General features: G+C 45.6%; 1 protein-coding gene across 4 annotated transcripts in view; it reads left to right on the top strand.

The window, feature by feature from the left end:
- Window positions 1-20,366, top strand: part of ntn1b (netrin 1b) — a 34,800-nt gene that overhangs the window by 3,041 nt on the left and 11,393 nt on the right. For all 4 annotated transcript variants that reach the window (XM_028986445.1, XM_028986442.1, XM_028986443.1 and 1 more), the window contains exons 3-4: window positions 15,198-15,386; window positions 19,583-19,732. In XM_028986445.1, the coding sequence (XP_028842278.1) occupies window positions 15,198-15,386; window positions 19,583-19,732 (339 nt within the window). The remainder of the gene's footprint in view (window positions 1-15,197; window positions 15,387-19,582; window positions 19,733-20,366) is intronic.

Genomic DNA, 20,366 nt, shown 5'->3' with positions numbered 1-20,366 from the left:
AAAAGTTTTCCTTTGGCCATCACGTGTTTAATCCTGAAGCATCGTTGCACTAATCCCCCCCTTTTTTCTCTCTCGACGCGGCTTGCTTATGCTGGGGATTTGATTATATCAATAGCGAACTGGCCCAACTCCCAGCCGGCCCCGTGCAAAGTCGGCTTTGAAATAGGAGCGGGTGTACGGTTTCCCCCCACATTTATGTCCCTTTGGGACTTGTATTCCCAAATAAGTACTGGTTGCTCTTGCAGATGGAGTGATAATCTTGAGCAAATTTCCAAGTCTCGGAGAATCCTTGCACAATCAGCTGCACACTGGTCAGGTTTAAACACTGCGTTTAAACTTTTCACGCGTCTCGTCTGATCGTTCTAGGGGCATTGAGCAGTCTGTGCCTTATTTCTGAGCAGTCAAATGCACGACGTAACACAACTGTGCATTTAGGATGCACGTCACGCATGTAGAAATTTGTTAAAGGATTTATTGTTCAAGAAATTGGCCGGATGAGCGTGCATTAAAACGCTTGCTAGATTCCGACATGTAATGTTATTGAAGACCTTCCTAAATCAACAAATCACATTACATCTATCGCCACTGTAAGTGTGACTGTCACGGCCCAGCGGAGCGGTTTTACTGGCCGCCGAGTCTGTTTGACCGAGAACAGTGTGTTGACTTCGGGATTTTGTTGGAAAAACACGCCCGTGACTCCCGCGCACGGCTCCCTCGTAAATCACGCGTACACTAATGAATTTGGAGCGCGTCGGCGCGGGCCGAGAGACGTAATAATCGGATCTGATCGAATGGCTGCCGAAGGGGAAACGGACACGGCGAAACAGATATGGCGATTGGCGAGGTGAAAAACCCCAGGCACGCTTTTGGAGAACGACCCAGACCTCCCCGTTCTCTGTGCGCCGTATGGCCCGGACCTCCTCTGGGCGGCCTTGCGTTTTATTGGTGGGGGTCTGCAGCCCGAAACCGCTGGTATTGTTTCTACTGATTTGACTGATCTTTTTTCGGTCCCTGGGCGGCCGGGTCTGTGGACCATCTGTGTTTCCTATAGGCTGCTCTGCTCCTGGCGCACGTGACTGGCGGCGTCATTTTTTATTTTTTCTGAGAGTATTTCAACCGCTCAGCACACAGCGCTCGGCCTCGCCGAGTCTGGGTTCATTTATTTATACGTATGTAAGCTAGGAATGAAAGCGAAGGAGATACGAGAGAGGAGCAAAACATTTTAGAGCATCAGGTAGGAACGAAGCAGCAGCCTCAGATGGCCTGCAGAATATTGCATAATGCGCAGCCATTCAACTCTGGCAATTTGCTGCTTGTGGAAAACAGGAAATGAAATTTTAGCAAATGCACAAATGAAAACGTCACTGTGTTATGGTTCAAAATGGAAAAGAAATCGATCCCGTGAAAGGGAAAACAGAAAAAAAAAGGGGGGGGGGGGGGGGGGGGGGGGGGGGGGAGGCTGCCTTTCTCTGAGCTCTTAATAGGAAGCAGGTGCCTTGTGGCCAGTGAGCCATTTTGACACACATTTGACACCAGTGCTCCAGCATGGAAATTCAGACACCGTCCAGTGGCCCTCGGGGGAGTCCCATGCCAGACACTCAGGTCTAGGCGTGCGTGCAGCTAAGCCCACGGGGAAGTGCGTGGCGCTGCTACGAGCTGCCAGACTTGGCTTGTTCCGTTAACTGCCAAATCGTCCCTGGTTAACTCCCTGTGCCTGGACACTGAGGAACAGTAGAGCTTAAAGGACACTTTCAGGCAAAGTGGAGTTTGCTTCAGTGATCACACTATGCAGTAATACGTTGCAACTGCCATTCAGATGTTCTCAGAGGGAACATAATAGCAGCCAAAGTACTACACGTACTAGGAAGTAATGTTACAAAAAGTTTGTTCGCATCTAATTTGTGTCGTGCATTTTTTGCATTATAAAATAAAACTGAAAACATGTAAAAATAAAAAAAAACTCTTGCCTTCTCGATGGTTTCCACCAGTCCTGAAGGTTTATAATCTCTCTTATCATTCACTCATGTTAATGAGCATCTCATGAAGCGGCTTTTGATGACAACAATAGTGAACAAAGCATGAAGGTAAAAAGAAGCGACTCTGAAAATCAGATTCATCAAACATATTCACTTTCTCCTGATACAAAAAGAACTAAATATGTTTTTTTTTCGCATTGGATTCTTCAAAATGGCTCCACCTTAGTCTCCACAACCACCAAAGAGGAATTGCGTCCACACCTTTGACTGGTTTTAGGGTGCCGTTTTTGAATTTGCCCTGAGCATGGGGATTGTTCACTAGTATAAGGTTAGAACAGAACCTAACTATCCATAATTTTATGTAATACGTTATTTTTAATTAAGGTTTTTATAAACATGGGATAAACCTCATTCTTCCTCATTCTTAATGATTTATACCTACATCAGTCATAATTGAAGACTATGTTATTAAACTTTATATATATATATATATATATAATATTATTATTATTTTATTTATAATTTTATAATTTTATTTTTTTTTAATCACGAGGACGCCTTTGACACTAGCGAACAGGCCCCATGCTTACCTCTGCGCCAGTTTGAAAATAGTACCCTTAGAGTTGAATTACTTCTAATGCATTTTTCTTAAATCAACACGGTGTCCCTACAGGCTGTAAACTGTATGTCAGTAAAAATCAGCAGACTGATGTCTGATCCCTAATGCCACTTTAAGCAACAGAATCCCTATAGAAAGGAAAAATCTATAGAGAGGAATGCGTTTTGAGAATCCAAGCCTTGGTGGTATCTCGTGTCCTCTGGGAAAACGCTGCATGTTTTTGGCATTTTGTTTTGTTGGGTTATAATTCAAGACAGACGTGATTTGTGAGCCAAAAGCCTTTGCTCAGTCTTTTCAGAGATGCAGCACGATGCCATAATATATCTTTCATTTTGGGGGGAATGGGGAAGAAAGGGAGTTGGGGGTTTGAGGAGCTGGTCCTTCTTTCTTTGGGTTTTTGGAAGAACATGTTTGGCTTGGCATAGCTGTTGTTTCCTCCTTGATATTTATGCTTTTGACAAAGCCTGCAATCTGCGGAGGGTGCTGATCGCCCTCCTTGTGTCGGGCCTTCTCTTCGAATCCGTGTATCTCCTTATCTCATCCCGCTTCTGTTGCACGACATAATCGAGCTGTTGATCACAGAGAAAATGAGCTGTTGGCTCTTCGTGGACTTTGGCGTCCTCAAGGAGAAGTGGGATCAGACTCTGCTATCTGTCCTGAAGCTTTCTTACAGACCTGATGGAAGGCGAATGCTTATCCAGCACCATGCAATGCCTAAATTTTACGCACAGAAAGAAACACATCTTTTCGTTTTTTTGACGCTTGTCTCACACGCAAGGGGATTTATTACAAAAAAAGTACACAGGTTGTCATAGTTTCATTCAGTACAGAAACCTTCTCAAACAAAACATTTGAGGGGAAAGTTATTAGTTCTTTTGAAAAGCACTTACCTTAAAATACTTTTTTTTTGCTTGTTGGGACGTTGCTATGTATATTTTATATGTGCTCAGCCTCCGTCACTGTGCTTAGATCTCATGGTTTTCCTGGTGACAGGACCACCCTGGGTGAGCGTGACGTATTTTGGGGCAGCGGCAGGGGACCGACTGGAGAAGGGGGCTGATAAATCACCACACAATCCCCCATCTCAGCTCCTCGCCCCAGCATTCTACCTCCAAGCTCACAGACCCTGTTGTTCCCTGTCGATGGGATGCTGCACCAGGAGTCACTAAAACCATAGAAGGCCACACTAGATCTGCATGCAAACCTTCTCCCCCATCACCTTCAGTTGCACTGCTTCAGACTCAAACCTGACGATTGGACTGTTCTCTGTGAAGTCTAGACACAATCCAGGACATCAGCAAGTTGTGAGACATTACAATCCGTAATCATTCCACAGTCAAAGCCACTTACATATTCCTCGTTGTGATTTTTGGGCTAAGCAACATATGCAGCTCGAGACCATGTTCGCCTACTGTGTGTTTTGGATGTAATTATCTGTCTGACTATTCGCATGAAAATAGAAGTGAATGTATCGAATGAATCAGTTCAAGTGCATTGAAATATTACAGTAAATGGTCATAGTTGAAATTGCATGGAAAGTGATGTTACTGTGAAATGACCACTTGACCAGCTAGAAGCAGGTAGTGTCTCAAAATACAACATATTACATCTCTAGTGGTTCTGGTTGGTTTTGTAACTTTGAAATGGTGTTTATAGGTAGGTGGAATCAACTTGCCATGATTCATTTGCAGTAATCTAGAAACAGTGTTAGCCAATGAAGAACCAACATCAAAGGATTTGCCGATTCAATCTGAATCCAAACAAGGATCACGACTGTACACTTCACAGCCCGCTGCAACACAATACAAAGCAGACTTTAATCTTCTTTTTGGCCTGGCTGCCACAGTCTTCCACTGGACACAGAACCCCCCGACCTCCCTCAGTCCCGCACACCCACCCCGTCCCGTCCCATTAGCTCCCGCTTAATAACAGCCAACTGTGTCGGATGAATGGTGACCAAACATGGTTACCAGCGGGAACGGCACCAGCCAGCGGGAGGCTAATTGTTGAGGAGGAGATTTTCTTTTCCCACTTGCCTTCTCACCAAAGGGGAACGTTTGGCCGTGGGTGAGGTCAGGGATGGAAAGCAGGCCAACTGGGTGGCCCTGGCTCATCTACAGCACCCCAAACACCCACAGAATTTCTTTGGTTTTCTGTCACATGAGCAGAGGACACATGGGATCACTGAGCAAGACACTTAACCCTAAGGTGCTCCAGGGGGGGACTGTCCCTGTAACTACTGATTGTAAGTAGCTCTGGATAAGGGCGTCTGATAAATTCTGTAAATGTAAATGTAAAATGATTGAATACATGGAAAGAGACTGCAATTTACAGGCTGCCATGGAGCCTGTTTCATGAATCCTCTTGTTTCCTTGCAATCTGTGTAGAAACAGACCTCTTTATCATCATTGAAGTCTGCTGTGACTTTTATAGCCACTCGCAACTTGCCAAACCATAAGTCAGTCCACAGAATTAATTAAGTGGAGGATCAAAAGACCCAAGGAAGTATGATAATGTCAGATTTGCTTTCAAATTTAGGCATCGAGTGAAAACAGAAGTAGTACAATATCACCCTAGACTTTAATCGATGCTCTCCTGGTGCCCAGTCACGCTTCTGCATAAGCCCTGCTTACGGTGGCTCAGACTGGAACAGGTTGGGATTCGGTGGCGCTCGCTCCCACCAAGGTTCTTTTCGAAGTTTCCTACACCGAAGCAGAAGCAGGCAAATCCACCGGAGTCAAGACTTTATTAGACTTATATCCCGCAAATCCCCTCCGCCGAATCCACCGGAGGCTCCTACATCTGTGAAGGAGACGCTCCACCTGCCTGTGCCAAATACCTGAGCGGCGGAGTAGGTCCTGACCATCTGTCTCATTAAAAAACCTCTCAAGTCCGCAAACACCGCGAAGCAAGCAAGCCGCCAACCACACGCTCCTTTTTTTTTTTTATGTTGGAGCGCAGCCCATATTGTGCTCTGACATTTGGAAGGACGCCGTCTCCGATATTTTGCTAGAGAGAAATTTAGACTCAAGTTGTGATTTTCAACAACTTTTCATGAATAAGAAGCCCCCCCCCCCCCATTGAGCAGTTGACTGAGGTGACGAATGAAGGGTAGCAAGGTCTGTGCCCGTTGTCCATTTATGTGCTCGTACTTCTCCGCCATCTTTTTCCAGCCCCCACCTTTCTTCGCCTTTTGCTCAACTCAAGAGACCTGGCTGCTGCCAAATGCCACCAACGTCTAATGAACGCAGCAGCTTCTAATTGAATCAAACCCCTGCCGCGTTTAACTTTTCCTTCTCCATTTTCATCAAAGGTGAATAATACGGGTAGAGAAGACAGACGGCCGCGCCAGCATTGTTCCAGTTTCGTGGATTTGTTGGTCGGCGCAATTCTGCGGTGAGGAGGTTTGGCGGGCGAGGCCGTCTGGCACAGTGGCCACATGCAACTGTTTCTGCTCGTTACCATGACTCGATATTGGGTAGCGTCTCCTGTCTGATGCACATCCATACTCCAAAGGTGAAGTGATTTCGGAGGTGGCTTCATATTAAATGCGCGTTCCGTTTGTATTTTCAAGATCAGTTTGAGCTGTAGCACTCATGGTACCATCACGGTACCAAAGTTCAACTCGAGGTTCTCCCGCGTTCTGACTCCGAGAGGGGGGTCCGCGGTTCGGTCAGGAGTTTCGTATTGTCATTGTTGTGATCCCGATTGCCCTGATTGTGTCCAGCTGTAGTATTGGACAAATGTATGCCTGTCGTCTCATGTCCTCGTCGCGTCGTGGAATGTTGTCTTTGGGGTGTGCACATGTTAATTGTGCTAAACCCCCTGTTTGATCAAAGTTGGGCAAAACGTCCGTTCCTGCACCTCGCCGCCTTGACACTTTCCTCTAAGGAGTTCCAACTGTGCCAAAACACCGTCTACCGTCTGTGAAAAACGGTGTTCTGAGAATCAAGGACCACTTACTGGATTATGTGCTTGAATATAAATAACAGACGTAGAGATTGAGTGGTCTGGAGGATGAAGGCTACCAGACTCTCATTCCCAGCGGTCTTGTAAATACTTCATGGCCCACCTTTCCTTCTGAAGTTGAGAGATACACAGACCGCAAGACCTTGGGCTTCACTTGATGGGACTCATAGACATGTGTACTCCATAACTTTCTCCATAATGCCAGGCATCCTTCCACATTAGGAGCCCACTGGCGGTGGTAGTTTTTTTTGGGATGATATGGGCCTTTTCACCCCCATACACCCTCCAGGTGTGACTTCCTTCCCATGATGCTGGTACCGGGGCTTCCTCACATGCTCAGCCCACACCCTTATAGATTCCACTGTTGTGTTTTTGTGTTACAGTGTGAGGAATGGGTTTCCAGTCCCAGGGGTTTTTAGCCTTACTCTTTCATTTTCCTTGATGCCACAGGGTTTATTTATCCAGATACCCCGATGGACTTCCTCAGGATATCAGCACTGCAATAGGATATCTGTTATGTTGTTTTTTTTGTTTTTTTGGATGGGCGTGTAGTGGAACAGGACCCTGTGCCTCAACGAGTAAAGAGCACCATCGCATCCCGTTCACTCAACCTCTGTGATGATGCCCTGTTGGAGTCATCTCTCCATTTCATCCCATCGTCACTAATTATTAATCTCTTATTTCCACCTCTGGAAACACTAAAGAAACAATTTTGCAACGTCTGCATTACAGCTACAAGCAAAACACAAGCTAAAATGCAGCACTCGAAGACTCCCCGTGCCGGGGCGCCTGGTGAGAGAAGCACATAAATGAAACCCGTAAAATTAACAGGTCATGCACAAGAGGTGTGTGAATGGAAATTACCCCAAGAAATGTAATTACCTGAGCCGTGTAGCTCTTAAAAGTTGCCGTGCTTATGCTGCGAGTTCGTGCTAAAGGGAGGTTGCGCTACTGGGACTGGGGATGCACTGGTCCCGGGGAGCCATGCTGTTACCAAGTAAGGGCAGTAGCTGGGCTTGTTGTGTTTACTGAGATAACATGGTTTTTTTGGCCGAGGTCCTCTTTCCCGTCTTGGCCCTGTTGAGATTGCTGAGTGTTGGTACTTAGCAACAAACATGAATGTTTGGACAAATGTACAGTAGGCACGTTCACATCACCACCATGTTTGCCAAACAGGACCCCACCAGTCAGTGTAACATGCTCCACTGGCATTTCTGCATTTCTGCTATTAATCTTGATGTGCCAAAGACAGGGCAAGTTAAAAAAAAAAAAAAATCATAAGTAGATAATTAACACACTGGTTGGTTAATGATTTTTAACCTTATTCGTAGACATTTCATACAAAAGCGACACACTTCAGCACACTTCCCATTAATCTGTTGGTTGTTTATTCCCTTTGGAGGTTTCTGAAGGCCTCACCTTTCCTATGATGTTTCACGCAAAGACATTGAGGGTGCACCACCTTGGGCCTCAAGACCTCATTCTCAATATGTCACTTGTAATGTTTGTGTCTCCAAGAAGGTTTTGCTTGAATTTTGAACTGTTGTCGTTTTTAAAAATGAGCAGTGATTGAACACACACTGGTGTTTCGTTCCTCTCTTGAACAAAAGCTTGTCAAAAGTCTGTCTGTTTTAATTGTTTAGCCTGGGTAAAGCCAGTGGGGTTCATCTTCATTCCACTCCCAGGAAAGCCTGAGAACACGAGTGTCTGGACTTCACCTGGCTCTCCACTGAAGCCTGCTGACTTCTGTTCCTTTCCTCTGCCGTTTCTGTTCATTCTCTCTCTGCCCAGGAAAATCTTTCCCAATTAAAGAAAGAAACCCTTCTGTCTTTTCCCAAAAAGCCGTGCGAAGTGGGTTTGTTAGTGCCTCCAAAGGACACCAAGTCCACCTTTGCAGAGGCCAGAGGTGACACTGAGTGATGACACCTACAGCATGGAACTTCATAAGGGAGGTTTTCTTTTTCATCAGTGCTACCGGCTGGGAATGGAAAGGTCTGGGCCACACATCTGTGGACATGTCTGTCAAGGTTCAGTGTTACCCTGGAGTGAGAGAGAGAAAGGAAGATGATGGGAGGATAGGAATGCTGCTGGAAAGAAAAACCTGACAGTGTTTTCCCCAGGGATGTGATTTATTTCCAGGAAAGACGCACATCTATTCATTGTTTTTTTTTTCTGGTTGTGTCCGACTGTCTGAAGATATGGCTCTATCTTCTGCATGTAACGGCAGTGCGGTTTTACATCTAAGCGTGCAATATTGTTTTTTATCTCATGTGCTCTCCTCCTAGTGGCGATACAATGGCACTTAACGGTCATTAGTAAGGCCTGAGAATGCCTTGCCATGTTAAATCAGCAAAGGGATTTTGGATATTATAGTGATTTTTGCAATCATTTTATGTGTCCAGAACATAGATGGTGAAATCAGTGTGTTTAAAAAGTCATTTTAGCCGTTTATAATGGGTTCCCTTTCCTATTTCCCATCCGGACATGTGTTGCTTCAGCGAAAGAAGTGTTCACCGCTCTCTTATGGGTTCTGTTTTCGCTTTTCGGGGCCTGTCGGCGTGTGTTATTCACGTTACAATAAATGATTCAAAAGGGCGTATCCCTGTTATTGGACGCAGGAGCAGAGACGGTCTTCAGTAGGACCTGGAATTTCCAGTGCCAGAGCGGGTTTGTGCCTGACTTCACCCACTGGTGCTTCTGTTGTTTGTCCAGCTCAGCAAGTGTGTCGCCACCTCTGGGATGGTTGAGATCACCAAGCTTACAGTTTTAAGAATGTTCCAGAAAGTTCCAGAAAAGGGCGCTTTCCTCAAAGGGAAGCAATAGGAAATGTGTTCTCCCCACTTTATGACAGGTCGAACTTAACACCTTCTCACAGGCTATTGGCTTCCCCACTTAAGAAGCTCCCCAAAATACTAACCACCCTTTAAAACGCCAGCTTGACATTGTTTTAATTGGGCGTTTTATGGGATGACGCTTCTCCCACGTCGAGCCGTCATGAGAGAACTTGCTTACGCACACTGTGAGGTTCTGGCCTTTTTTTCATATTCACTCCCAGATGTACATTGGAGATGTGTGGAGAGTTGGGGGGAGACAACATTTTATACCAATGCCATTTCAGTTTAGGTATTTTCAGAGCCAGAGCCTGCTCTATAGGATAAATAGCCAGAGACATGCTGGCCATTATTTTTTTTATAGGACGTTAAGGTCAGTGTTATTGTTGGCCCTCTGTGTTACCAGGGTTTGGGTGACTGTGTGGAACTCTGGTCATTAGCGATTGCACAATTATACAATTTTCAAAGTATATTTTTTTTCCTTTCTCATAGTTCATGCGTAGGTTAGAATTGTCATTAAATAGAGTGTCCTATAGGACTGAAATGAAAATAATATGAACAAAAGGAAGTGGTGGAAGAAAATAGTTTTTTGCAGCAAACGTCCAAGCCATGAATGTCGAAATTTGAAATGTCTCAGGGTTAAAGCAGTAATGTATCCGAAATGCCACAAACAATATAAGATAAAACTAAAGGAAAGGATAATTCTGGTGTTGTAAAGAGGAGAAAAAACAACAGTAAAAGCCTGTACATGATTGGATGTGGCATTTCAAACCGCCTTGCCCTGGGAAAAAAAACACACGCATTTCTTAAAAATGAAAGCGTATATTGGCTTAACAACGTGCAATTACATTTTGGAATAATGACTGTGGCCTGAATGTGGCGGCACAGTAGTAACCAGCGTTGCCTGCATCAAACAGGTGGGCTTGAATGCGCTGGCCAAACAGCGTGGCACTTTTTTTTTCAGCAAGGCAGCGCTGCTATGTCAAAAACGCACAGGGAACGCCCGTTCAGCCTAGTTTGAACTGCCGCTGGTTTGTTGAGATGTATCGCTCCGCTCCGCAGTCCCCCTCCAAGCAACTGGGAGTTTATGAGGCGTTGCTCACACAGGAGAGCCGGGAGGTCTGATTGCCCGGCTAACTGCTGTCGGCAAGCGATCTCATGTGCTCTCCTCCTAGTGGCGATACAATGGCACTTAATAGTCATTAGTAAGGCCTGAGAATGCCTTGCCATGTTAAATCAGCGAAGGGATTTTGGATATTTTAGTGATTTTTGCAATCATTTTATGTGTCCAGAACATAGATGGTGAAATCAGTGTGTTTAAAAAGTCATTTTAGCCGTTTATAATGGGTATCCTTTCCTATTTCCCATCCAGACATGTGTTGCTTCAGTGAAACAAGAGTTCACTGGTTGCGTCTCACAGACGCGCGGTTCCCTTGGCCGCCACCAGGGGCGCTCAGCATTTTCCACACACGGTCCTGCTGTAAATTGCCCATTAAAAACCACTACAGAATTAGGAACAGAATTATGGAGCAAGCCCTTTTCTGGGTTGGAACATTGTTTACTGACAGTGTTTCATGTGTTACAGCATAAGATGGTTCCACTGCAAAGCACTTTAGGTGCTCAACCAGTAGCACTCAGAAAGTGGAGGCCATTAATTATCCTTTGTTGTCAGTAAATACGGCCTTGGGGTGACGCTAACACAGGTAAGACCCCCTGAAATCCCGGGGCTTAGCAGACATAATGCCAGGCTGTCACACTGCAAGTCAGATTTTGGCAGGCTGCAGGCATTGTTATGACACCAGCACCAATGAAAAGAAAAGATCCCCTCTCCTGAACCATATCTTCAGCTTATCCTCGCGCCTCTGCTGTTTCCGAAATCAGAGGGTGCATTCTGCAGGCTGGAGAGTGGGGTCTTTAAAGGTTAAAGGTGAACTAAGTAGCTCATGCATGGATCTTTTTTTTTTTCTAGTGATACAATCGAGACAGAGAAAAAAAACCCCAAAAAACTACATCTAATTCTTAGTCTGTCTTTGTCACCTTTTCTAAACTTTATTGGTGCATTTCACAAACATGTCATTTAAAGTCTGGGATTACTTTACCATTGTGAAGATTTTTTAAATTTAATGCAGTAAAACAGAATAACAGAATGCATTCATAAATGACAAAACTATTTCCAAACAAAATTTATAAGGGCCCCGTGTAATTGTATAAGCGTTGTTTTAATAAAAACTTTACGGTATAAAGTTGCCTTGACTCATCAAGCTAATATTCTGGCTCGACTGTGCAAAACCAGTGTTCTTTTTTTTTTTTTCATCCTGTCTGGTAAGAAAAATGTACAGGTTTTGGGTGGAAACACTTCAAACAAATCCACAGATTCGCAAAATCAGCCGGAGAGCAGCATGGAAACAACGGCACCGTACGTCATAATGTGTCTAATGCTTTAAATGTGTGCTTCTCTGAAAGCACTTCCAGATTACGACCGTTTCTGAGTTGGGCCTGATCAGAGGCAGCCGACTCACACGTAGGCCTAGTCGGCTATTCCTAGTTTTATTTGTTTACGGTGACCGTCTCCCTCGAGGACTTGCATGAGAAAAGACAATAATGGGATGAATCAGTCTTCCCACCCCCAAAAGAGGGAAATCCATTTTTTCTCCTCGTGCCATCATCAAAAGCTTTGCGGCAGCTTGTAAACAGATCCATGATATAATGGGCTCGTGCTAAGAGGCCTTTTCTCCCAAATTCCCAGTAATGAAACAGCTGCTCACATGGGAGGGAAATACTGTCTTGGCACCGAATTGAAACAATACATATTTCACTTCACCGTACAGTGTGCAAAAAAAAATGTGTGTGTTCAGGGAAAGTTTCTGCACTACAGAGCTACCGACATGGTGAAGTGAAGTGATTGTCATTGCGATACACAGCAGCACAGCACACGGTGCACACAGGGAAACGTGTCCTCTGCATTTAACCCATCATCCTTAGTGAGCAGTGGGCAGCCATGACAGGCGCCTGCACTGCCACCACTGGTCACTGTATACCAGAAAAGGCCAAAGATACGTACCTTTAGGAAAATGGAGGTACCTTAAATTCACACTTCCAATTTGTAATTGGAATTATTTAGAGGTGATTTTTGATTTTTTTTTCCCCATCCAAATGAAGAAAAACACAATGTCACTGTTCAGTAAGAACTGCAAATCTAGTTGACCTTTGTTAAGAAACAAGAGTTAAGAGAAGCTCCAGGGTCTGCATTGCGATTCATTGCTATGATTGAAATGCTGGACACAAAGCATTCCGGTTCCAGATGTTGGCCTGTCTAGAGTGTAGGCAAAGAGTCTCATAACTTTCTGAGTGTGTTTGATTTTAAATAAAATCATGCGCGAGATTATAATACTTGTCAGTGAATTCTTAACGGGTGTTTCTGACGCGGCGCCCACACGCAACTGTTACGCAAGTGTTATGAAAGCGTCATGTGGGCCCGCTAATGAGCACTTTGGATAAGAGCTACTGAGCTTATTTGCTCTTGCTGAAACATAATTCGCTTTATAAGCGTAGCTTAGCGTGATGTCACACTGCGCTTTTGCAATGCACCGAAACAACAACAGAAAACTCAGCGAACTGCCTATTAAACATGCAGAATGAAATCAATATGCTGCCATAGTAAAACGTCAGTATGTGAGGTCGAACTAAATTTCAGTTTATAGAAGTCAGAATGGACAGAATGTACACACATAGTGTTGATCAGTCGTCAGGCTGGAGTCCATTATCGGTGCATCAAGGCTTAAATTGAATGCATAAAACTTTACGTCTGAAATGATATTACTCGATGCAATATAATTTTATGCATCACATTTACATCATTTAAAAATACTCAGTGATTTAGGACTAAATGTATTATGAAATGATGTGTCTACAATGAAGTGGTGCTTTAAGGAATCACCCTTTTTTTACTGCCCTGCTACGTGCAGAGCATTAAATTATCAACATCACATTTCATTGTTTTTTTTTGGCATTTTGGGGGTATTTTTTTTTTATTGTGCACCATGTGCAGTTCTTAACTCACATGCATGTGTACACCTGCACGTTCAGAAACAGAGCTACTGTAGAAGACGTACAACTGTTACTACTGAAGCCAATTTAAACTGTCAGTAAGACTCCAAGTATGCACAATAAGAAATAAAAAATCATAAATACATTTTAATACCCTAATCTGCGGGCGCTACAGGGAATTGCGTTCATTAGTGGAGACACATCCCATAATGTATGGGAAACAAAATATAACTTATGACCAAAATGTGGAGAGCTTTTGATTCTACATCATTTTAAAAAATGAAGTAGCTTTAATTAGTGTTGCAAAACGATGCAAAATGACTGGTCTGTAATTCTAAAAAAATATTATAGACTCCAGCAAGAGCGTCCTGACCTGAACACCTACAACAAACGCAGAAAGCTTCTGCCGCCAGACTGTCTATTTTATTAATGGTGCAAAGTTTCACACCACCAAGCTCGTGCCTGTCTGGCTGTGTCCGTGGAAGGTGTCGGAAGGGACATTTCCAGGGTGGCTGCACTCAACAGGGTTTATCGGAACTCGAGCCTTTGTTGCGGGGGTGATCATTAGGGGTGCGATAAGAGAGGCGTCCCCGGTGATGTGTGTGTGAGACAGCACAGCCATCCTCTGGAGGGAGTGGGGACAGCCAGTGCCTGTAAATTCAAACGAATGTTGTTCAGCTGATCTTACTAATGTAATGTTCTCCTGAGGAGACGTCACACCGTGTGCGGGGTCAAAAAGCCTGAGACGTGTTAGGAACATGATGAGTGTCCCAACGACTGGAGGTGTGGGAGATAAGATCGGGATCATGCCGGTTGCCAAACACCTGCGAGTGTTTGTGTGTCTGGGCCGGCATTTCCTGGATATGTAATCACACACCGCTACAGACAGCAAGAGAGAGAGAGAGAGTTTTGTGGGAAAAAAATGCTATTAACAGATCAACACTTTGGGATTCACAAGCAGGCACACAGCATCTGGACCCAAAAAATCTTGGATGGTATATAAACCAGATTAGAAGTCATTTAGGTAAAAATAGGTATATGTCAAAACAGGCAAAAATAAAAGTCAAGATATGTAGATAGATATGGTGGATATAAATCTAAAACAAAAGTCACGCATCCATATAACCAATAATCATGGTATTACGGTAACTGTCAATCAAAAATACACAGTTACATCAGCAGAGGTCACAGCCCTGGAGCAGGTGGAAAGGGGGGACACACATATACACACACACACACACACACACACACACACACACACCACTCCAGCCAGCTGTTTTAATAACCTATTGTGTTTTAATGAAACCCTGGGAAACGGAGGCCCCAGTCTGGTGATATCATTAAAACAACAGCCATGTTTCAGGCCACTGCCGAATCCTGTTCGAACAGACAGTGAAAAGCAGGCGCAGTCGGGAAGGAGAGATAACAAACTCCCCTGTGTTTATTAAAACGCGCTTATTATTATAGCTGGCTTCAGGTACTTTGGTTATTTGCAGACTATTAATTGTTAAACCGAACCAAACCCCCCAAAAAAGGCACGCATTAAGTGCATGTTATTATGATGGGGGGTGTTCTGCACTCCACTGTAAATGATGTTGAAAGGTCAGCAATTGATGTTATATTCTATCTATGATTTAAGAAATTACTCATGTTGAAGGCTATGAGTAATGCAAGTTTGACAAGGATGTGCAGTGTATTTTCATGTATGACATATTTTCTCATGTTTCCTTGTGTCTGGGCGTCGCCCTCCCACAGCCTGCCACTGCAACCTGCACGCGCGACGCTGCCGCTTCAACATGGAGCTCTACAAACTGTCCGGCAGAAGAAGCGGTGGGGTCTGCCTCAACTGCCGCCACAACACGGCCGGCCGGCACTGCCACTACTGCAAGGAGGGATACTACCGCGACATGACCAAGGCCATTTCTCACAGGAAGGCTTGCAAAGGTACCAGGATGTGGCTCGAGTCGGTCCAGTTACATTAAAAGTAACGCCTCGGGGCGTTTCAACATTGCTGAGATCCTTAGGTATCCTCATCAAGTGGTTCACTAGAACACATGGATATGCCTTTGAAAAGTGCACATTACATTTTGTTCAATTTAGCAGGACATTTTTATCCACGTCAAGGACATAAGACAAAAGCAGTAGGAATAAATATAAGTAAAAAATGCATAGAGCAGGTTAGACACACAGGCAGTGGGCTGAATGAAAGTGAAGCAGGACATTGCGATCGGAAGTGTGATACCATTGCGGAGTCTTCTCACATCCAAGACCTGGGCCGCTGTTTGTGTTTGGCTAGATGGGATTCAGCGTCCCTGGAGGAGCTTTTGACGGGATGAGTCGATAAGCCAGACAAACATGAGACGATCGCCGGGGATAACAGGGGGATGATCCGGTGCACTGAACAGTATGTGAAACACATGCAGGCGCACGCTGAAGGTGGAGCGGTTCTCTCCAGGAGTGATAAAGAAAAACAGGAGCAATAATGAGACAATTTATAAAATGTATATAATTTCAGTTACACGATTAATATTAGACACAATAAAACACCACGAAAATGTTATGATAAAGGCGCTTAAAGATGCAATTCTTTTCCAAAGATTGGGACCATGGTCTTGGGCAGTACTCACGCCTCACAGAATACGTAAAGTCTATACCCATATGGAACTAAATAAAATGAAGTCGAAAGAACTGTGTAACTGTGTAACCTGACCACGAGGTGCGTGGTCTGCATCCGTCCACATCCTATCGACACAACAATGAAAGCCGTCTCGGGTCCGATGCCTCCGTTTTAAGGTAATCGGCGGGTCTGTGCGGCTCACGCTGAGAGCGGACCTCGAGCCAGAGAGGGAGGACGGACCCGGCCGCCAGGCTCCTTACTCACTTTATTACATTTTATTTGCTTAACTTGGAGAGCTGTAATGAATCAACCTGATTCCTGGTGAGGCTGAGACAAGGAGCCTCATGGGAGTTCCCCTTTTGTTTTTTCTTTTTTTGGGCCAGCAATGGAATCTGGTGTAAAAGTGGTCGCTAACAACCCTGGTAACGCCTGTGCCAGCTCCGGGTCGTATCTTGAAAGGCGCCTTTTCCCCAAGCGCTTTGGCCCTCGTTAAATACCACCGAGAAAGAAAACAAAACCTTGAGAATAATATCTGTCGCTGGGGATGACTGCATTGTTTGGCAGCAGGAGCGGTGGACGCTTGCGCATACCGCAGTCGTCCGAAACCGCTGCCGCATTAGCGTCGCAGTTGGCTTTGCCCCCCCGAATGGCCTCCAACACTTTTCATCCGGGGCCAATCATGGCGCAGGACGTCCATTGCAGTGACAAGTTTTTTTTTGTTTTTTTTTCTCCCCCCTCGGCCAGGAGGAACAATCCCTGCGCCGCGCTCGTAATCTATCCGCGGAGTCTGATGCCGCACACTAATTACGGAACCCAGCCGGTCACGTACGGGTAATTATATTCCCGTAGCTGTCGAGGGCTTAACCTCGAAAAGTAATTGATGGCAAACACTGTCTGCCGCTCGGCTGTCGTCGCACTGCTCCCCGCGTGAAGAATGGACGGATTCGGCCGAGGTTACGAACGGCTTTAAAGCGTCGGCGCCGCCCCAGTTTCGGCCGCTCTGCCAGGCCAAACATTTGTCGAGACTAAATTCGGCGTGTTCTGTGAGCAGAGGCGAAAGGATACGGGCAGGTTAGTGAGCGGAGCCGCTTGCCGGGAGATTAGCATGCTGAACCCGGTGGCTTTTGCGGCTGATTGGTGCTTGGGCGTGTTCCGAGTGAGGTGCTCCTGAGCCGCGAACTCGCAGGTTTCATCTCGCAGGCCCGGGAACAAGGCCCGATTGCCCTCAGGCTCCTCGCGTGACAGAGCCACCCGCCTTGTGACACCGCTCAGGGGACGGTGGTGTTACCCAATCGCTCGAGTTGGACAGGGAGCATGCCGGTGATCCAAAGATAGACCCAAAGCGTGTTTTTGGTTCTCCACTACGGTAATGAGCACCGCTGAAGCTAGAAAAGCAGCGGTTCGGAATGGCCCCTGCTTTATTTCCCAGATGAACACATGGCTCCCCGTGCACGGTGTTTTATTCCACCACCACCCCCCCGATGCCTTCTCCGTGGCAACGCGGTCTCAGTGCCCACTCGTCCAACTCCCCCTCAGCCTCTCGATGGCCCTCTACCTCGTTGCCGTGACGAGGGAGAATGGACGATGGTTCTCCACTGCTGGCTCTGCGCGGCACCGTTCTTTATGTAGTTGGGGCGGCTGGAACAGAAGAGTGCTTCACCGCTCTGGGAAGCTGGTGGCGGGATTGCTGCTGCCCACGGTAGCGTGCGGTGTGCAACTGCTGAGCTAATGGCGCCGCTGCGTCAATGCAATCACTCCTGAGTTGCTAATGAGCTCCTAAGCCCTCGTGAGCGGCCTGTGCGCCTACAGCTGCCTGAAGAACCCATTTCATGGCCAAGTGTTTGCTTGGCAGCTTGATGGGACCTAATGAAGTTCTGTGGGAGTTTTAGTTCTTGGTCGGGAAGCAGGCATGATGGTTGCTAAGGATAATACGCAGCGCAGGTCAACGTAGAGGTGGTTCATTCCCGATCAAAGCCACGGTGACTCTTGGTGTGTGTGGGACACTTGAAGACAGGAAAATACCAGCGAACCAAGGAGGGGGGTGGAATTTTCTCGTAGGGATTTTGTCTTCACCCTGCCAGATACAGGGATCTGAGACATTTCCATGCCAGATCTGGGCTCCCAGACCTCCGGCCTCTCAAAAGTCTGGCCTCCCCAGCGTACTAGCAGAGACGAGCCTGTCTTCGCCTCTTTTCTCTTCATCGTCTGCTGTTTTCATGAACTTCATTGGTTAAACTCTGGTCTTTTTTTAAGTTAATAAACATGCAATGACAGAGACTCGGCAGCTAAAATCAGGTAATTGACTTGTTGCAACTGTGAGAAAATGTGAGAATGTCCAAACAAAGAAAAACAGACAATTTTGGGCTAATTTCATTGTTTTATGTTTTACAGGACTGGTTTTCATTTAACATTAAAGAGAGTGTGACTTTTTTTTGTTCCACAAGACAAATTACTTTTGCATTTAATGGCTAAAACAGATATATGTATTATCTCAGCACAAAGGAATATTGCAAAAGGCATGTTTATTAGAATATTCTTGGATGGCAAACGAAGGGAAAATGCCTCGGCAAACATCATTTTTTTCCTGTTGTTCCTAATTCACCAAGTGATCTTCATGAAGCCATTAGACGCACGGCTAATAGCCCAAGATCGTTGCCTCCCCTGGACCACTTCAAGCAATTTTCATATTACTCAACAGCTACATAAAAAAGCCTCTACAAGCCGTTAATAGAGACGGCCTGGCCTGGACTTCAAACGCACATCTTTATGGTAACTGCTTGGCAGAAGGTGCATGCAAAACGAAATTCTCACATTAAACGTGCAATCCTCCTGACTAACGGCTTCAGCAGACGGACTTTGATGTGCGCGCTGCTCACACATTAATGGGGAACATTTTTTAAGGCTTTATTTGCTGTGCAGGCTGAGCCAAAGGCTTTTACTTGATCAGAACTGTTCACGTTACTTCTGCCTTCAAGGCAGAACGCACACGTTTGTACTTATGTATTGGCTGTAAACGTAAATGTACATATTAGTATATATATGAGTAATCATGCACGCTTACTCTCAATTAGATAATAAATTAAAAACAGCTCTTTATGGACAAACACACACTGCAGGTACGGGTGGAGGTGGAGGCAGCATGTCATTTAAGGGTTCTTCAGAAATCGAAGGTTCAGGACGTCTTGGCGTCTCCCTCTATTGAGTGTTACGAGGAATTTTCATTAAGTCGCAGCATTCGCTCCAAGCTCATCGCGAGGGGCCATCTGGAGAAGTGCCGCCTCTCGAACGTGAGACAAATCCCCCCGTCTCGCTCTCAACGCGCTGGTCGTACCGCAGGCTCTGACCGTTTAGACCATCTTTTTTTGTTCCGCTTTGCCCGTGGCTACTCCTAGCCCCACATCTGCCTGTAATCATTACATAACGTGTGTGTTTGTGACGTGATACCTTACCTACTGTTGTGCCCTGTCTCCCTCTTCCTCGCCCTCTCTCTTTCCACCCTTTCATCTCCTTTCCCCTCTGGCAGCATGCGATTGCCACCCGGTGGGTGCAGCCGGCAAGACTTGTAACCAGACCACAGGCCAGTGCCCCTGCAAAGACGGCGTGACGGGCATCACCTGCAACCGCTGCGCCAAGGGCTACCAGCAGAGTCGCTCCCCCATCGCACCCTGCATCAGTAAGGCCCACAATCTCCCTGCCGCCCCGCCCCACATTTTCAACCACAAAAGAAAGAAAGTGAAGCACAGCACGGACAAAGATGAAAACACACGACGAAACGTGTCCTCTGCATTTAACGCGTCACCCTTAGTGAGCATGAAAGGCGCCTGCGGAGCAGTGGGTATGGGCAGAACCTTGGTCAAGGACCTCAGTGGCAACTTGACGGTTAGGTTATGGTAACCGTTGGTTTTTGTCTGCGTGGCCAAGACTGACCCACAGCCAGGCCTGATTTGAAAAAATGTGTTATTTTTTTTTTAAGTGTTTAGTACAGCATTCATTGTCTGCATCCTGAAGCACTATGTTGCAAATTATAATAAATAAAATAAAATAATATAATAAGGGAACAATACTAAAAAAAATTAAGTATAAGGGGTGGTAGTAGCCCAGTGGGTAACACACTCGCCTATGAACCAGAAGACCCAGGTTCGAATCCCGCTTACTACCATTGTGTCCCTGAGCAAGACACTTAACCCTAAGTTGCTCCAGGGGGGGACTGTCCCTGTAAATACTGATTGTAAGTCACTCTGGATAAGGGCGTCTGATAAATGGCATAAATGTAAATGTAAGCAAGCTAAAAATGCAAGAAAATAATG

The sequence above is a fragment of the Denticeps clupeoides genome, chromosome 7 (assembly GCF_900700375.1).
Source record: "Denticeps clupeoides chromosome 7, fDenClu1.1, whole genome shotgun sequence".
In the NCBI taxonomy this organism is placed as follows: domain Eukaryota; kingdom Metazoa; phylum Chordata; class Actinopteri; order Clupeiformes; family Denticipitidae; genus Denticeps; species Denticeps clupeoides.
This window is presented reverse-complemented; position numbering and strand designations above follow the sequence as displayed.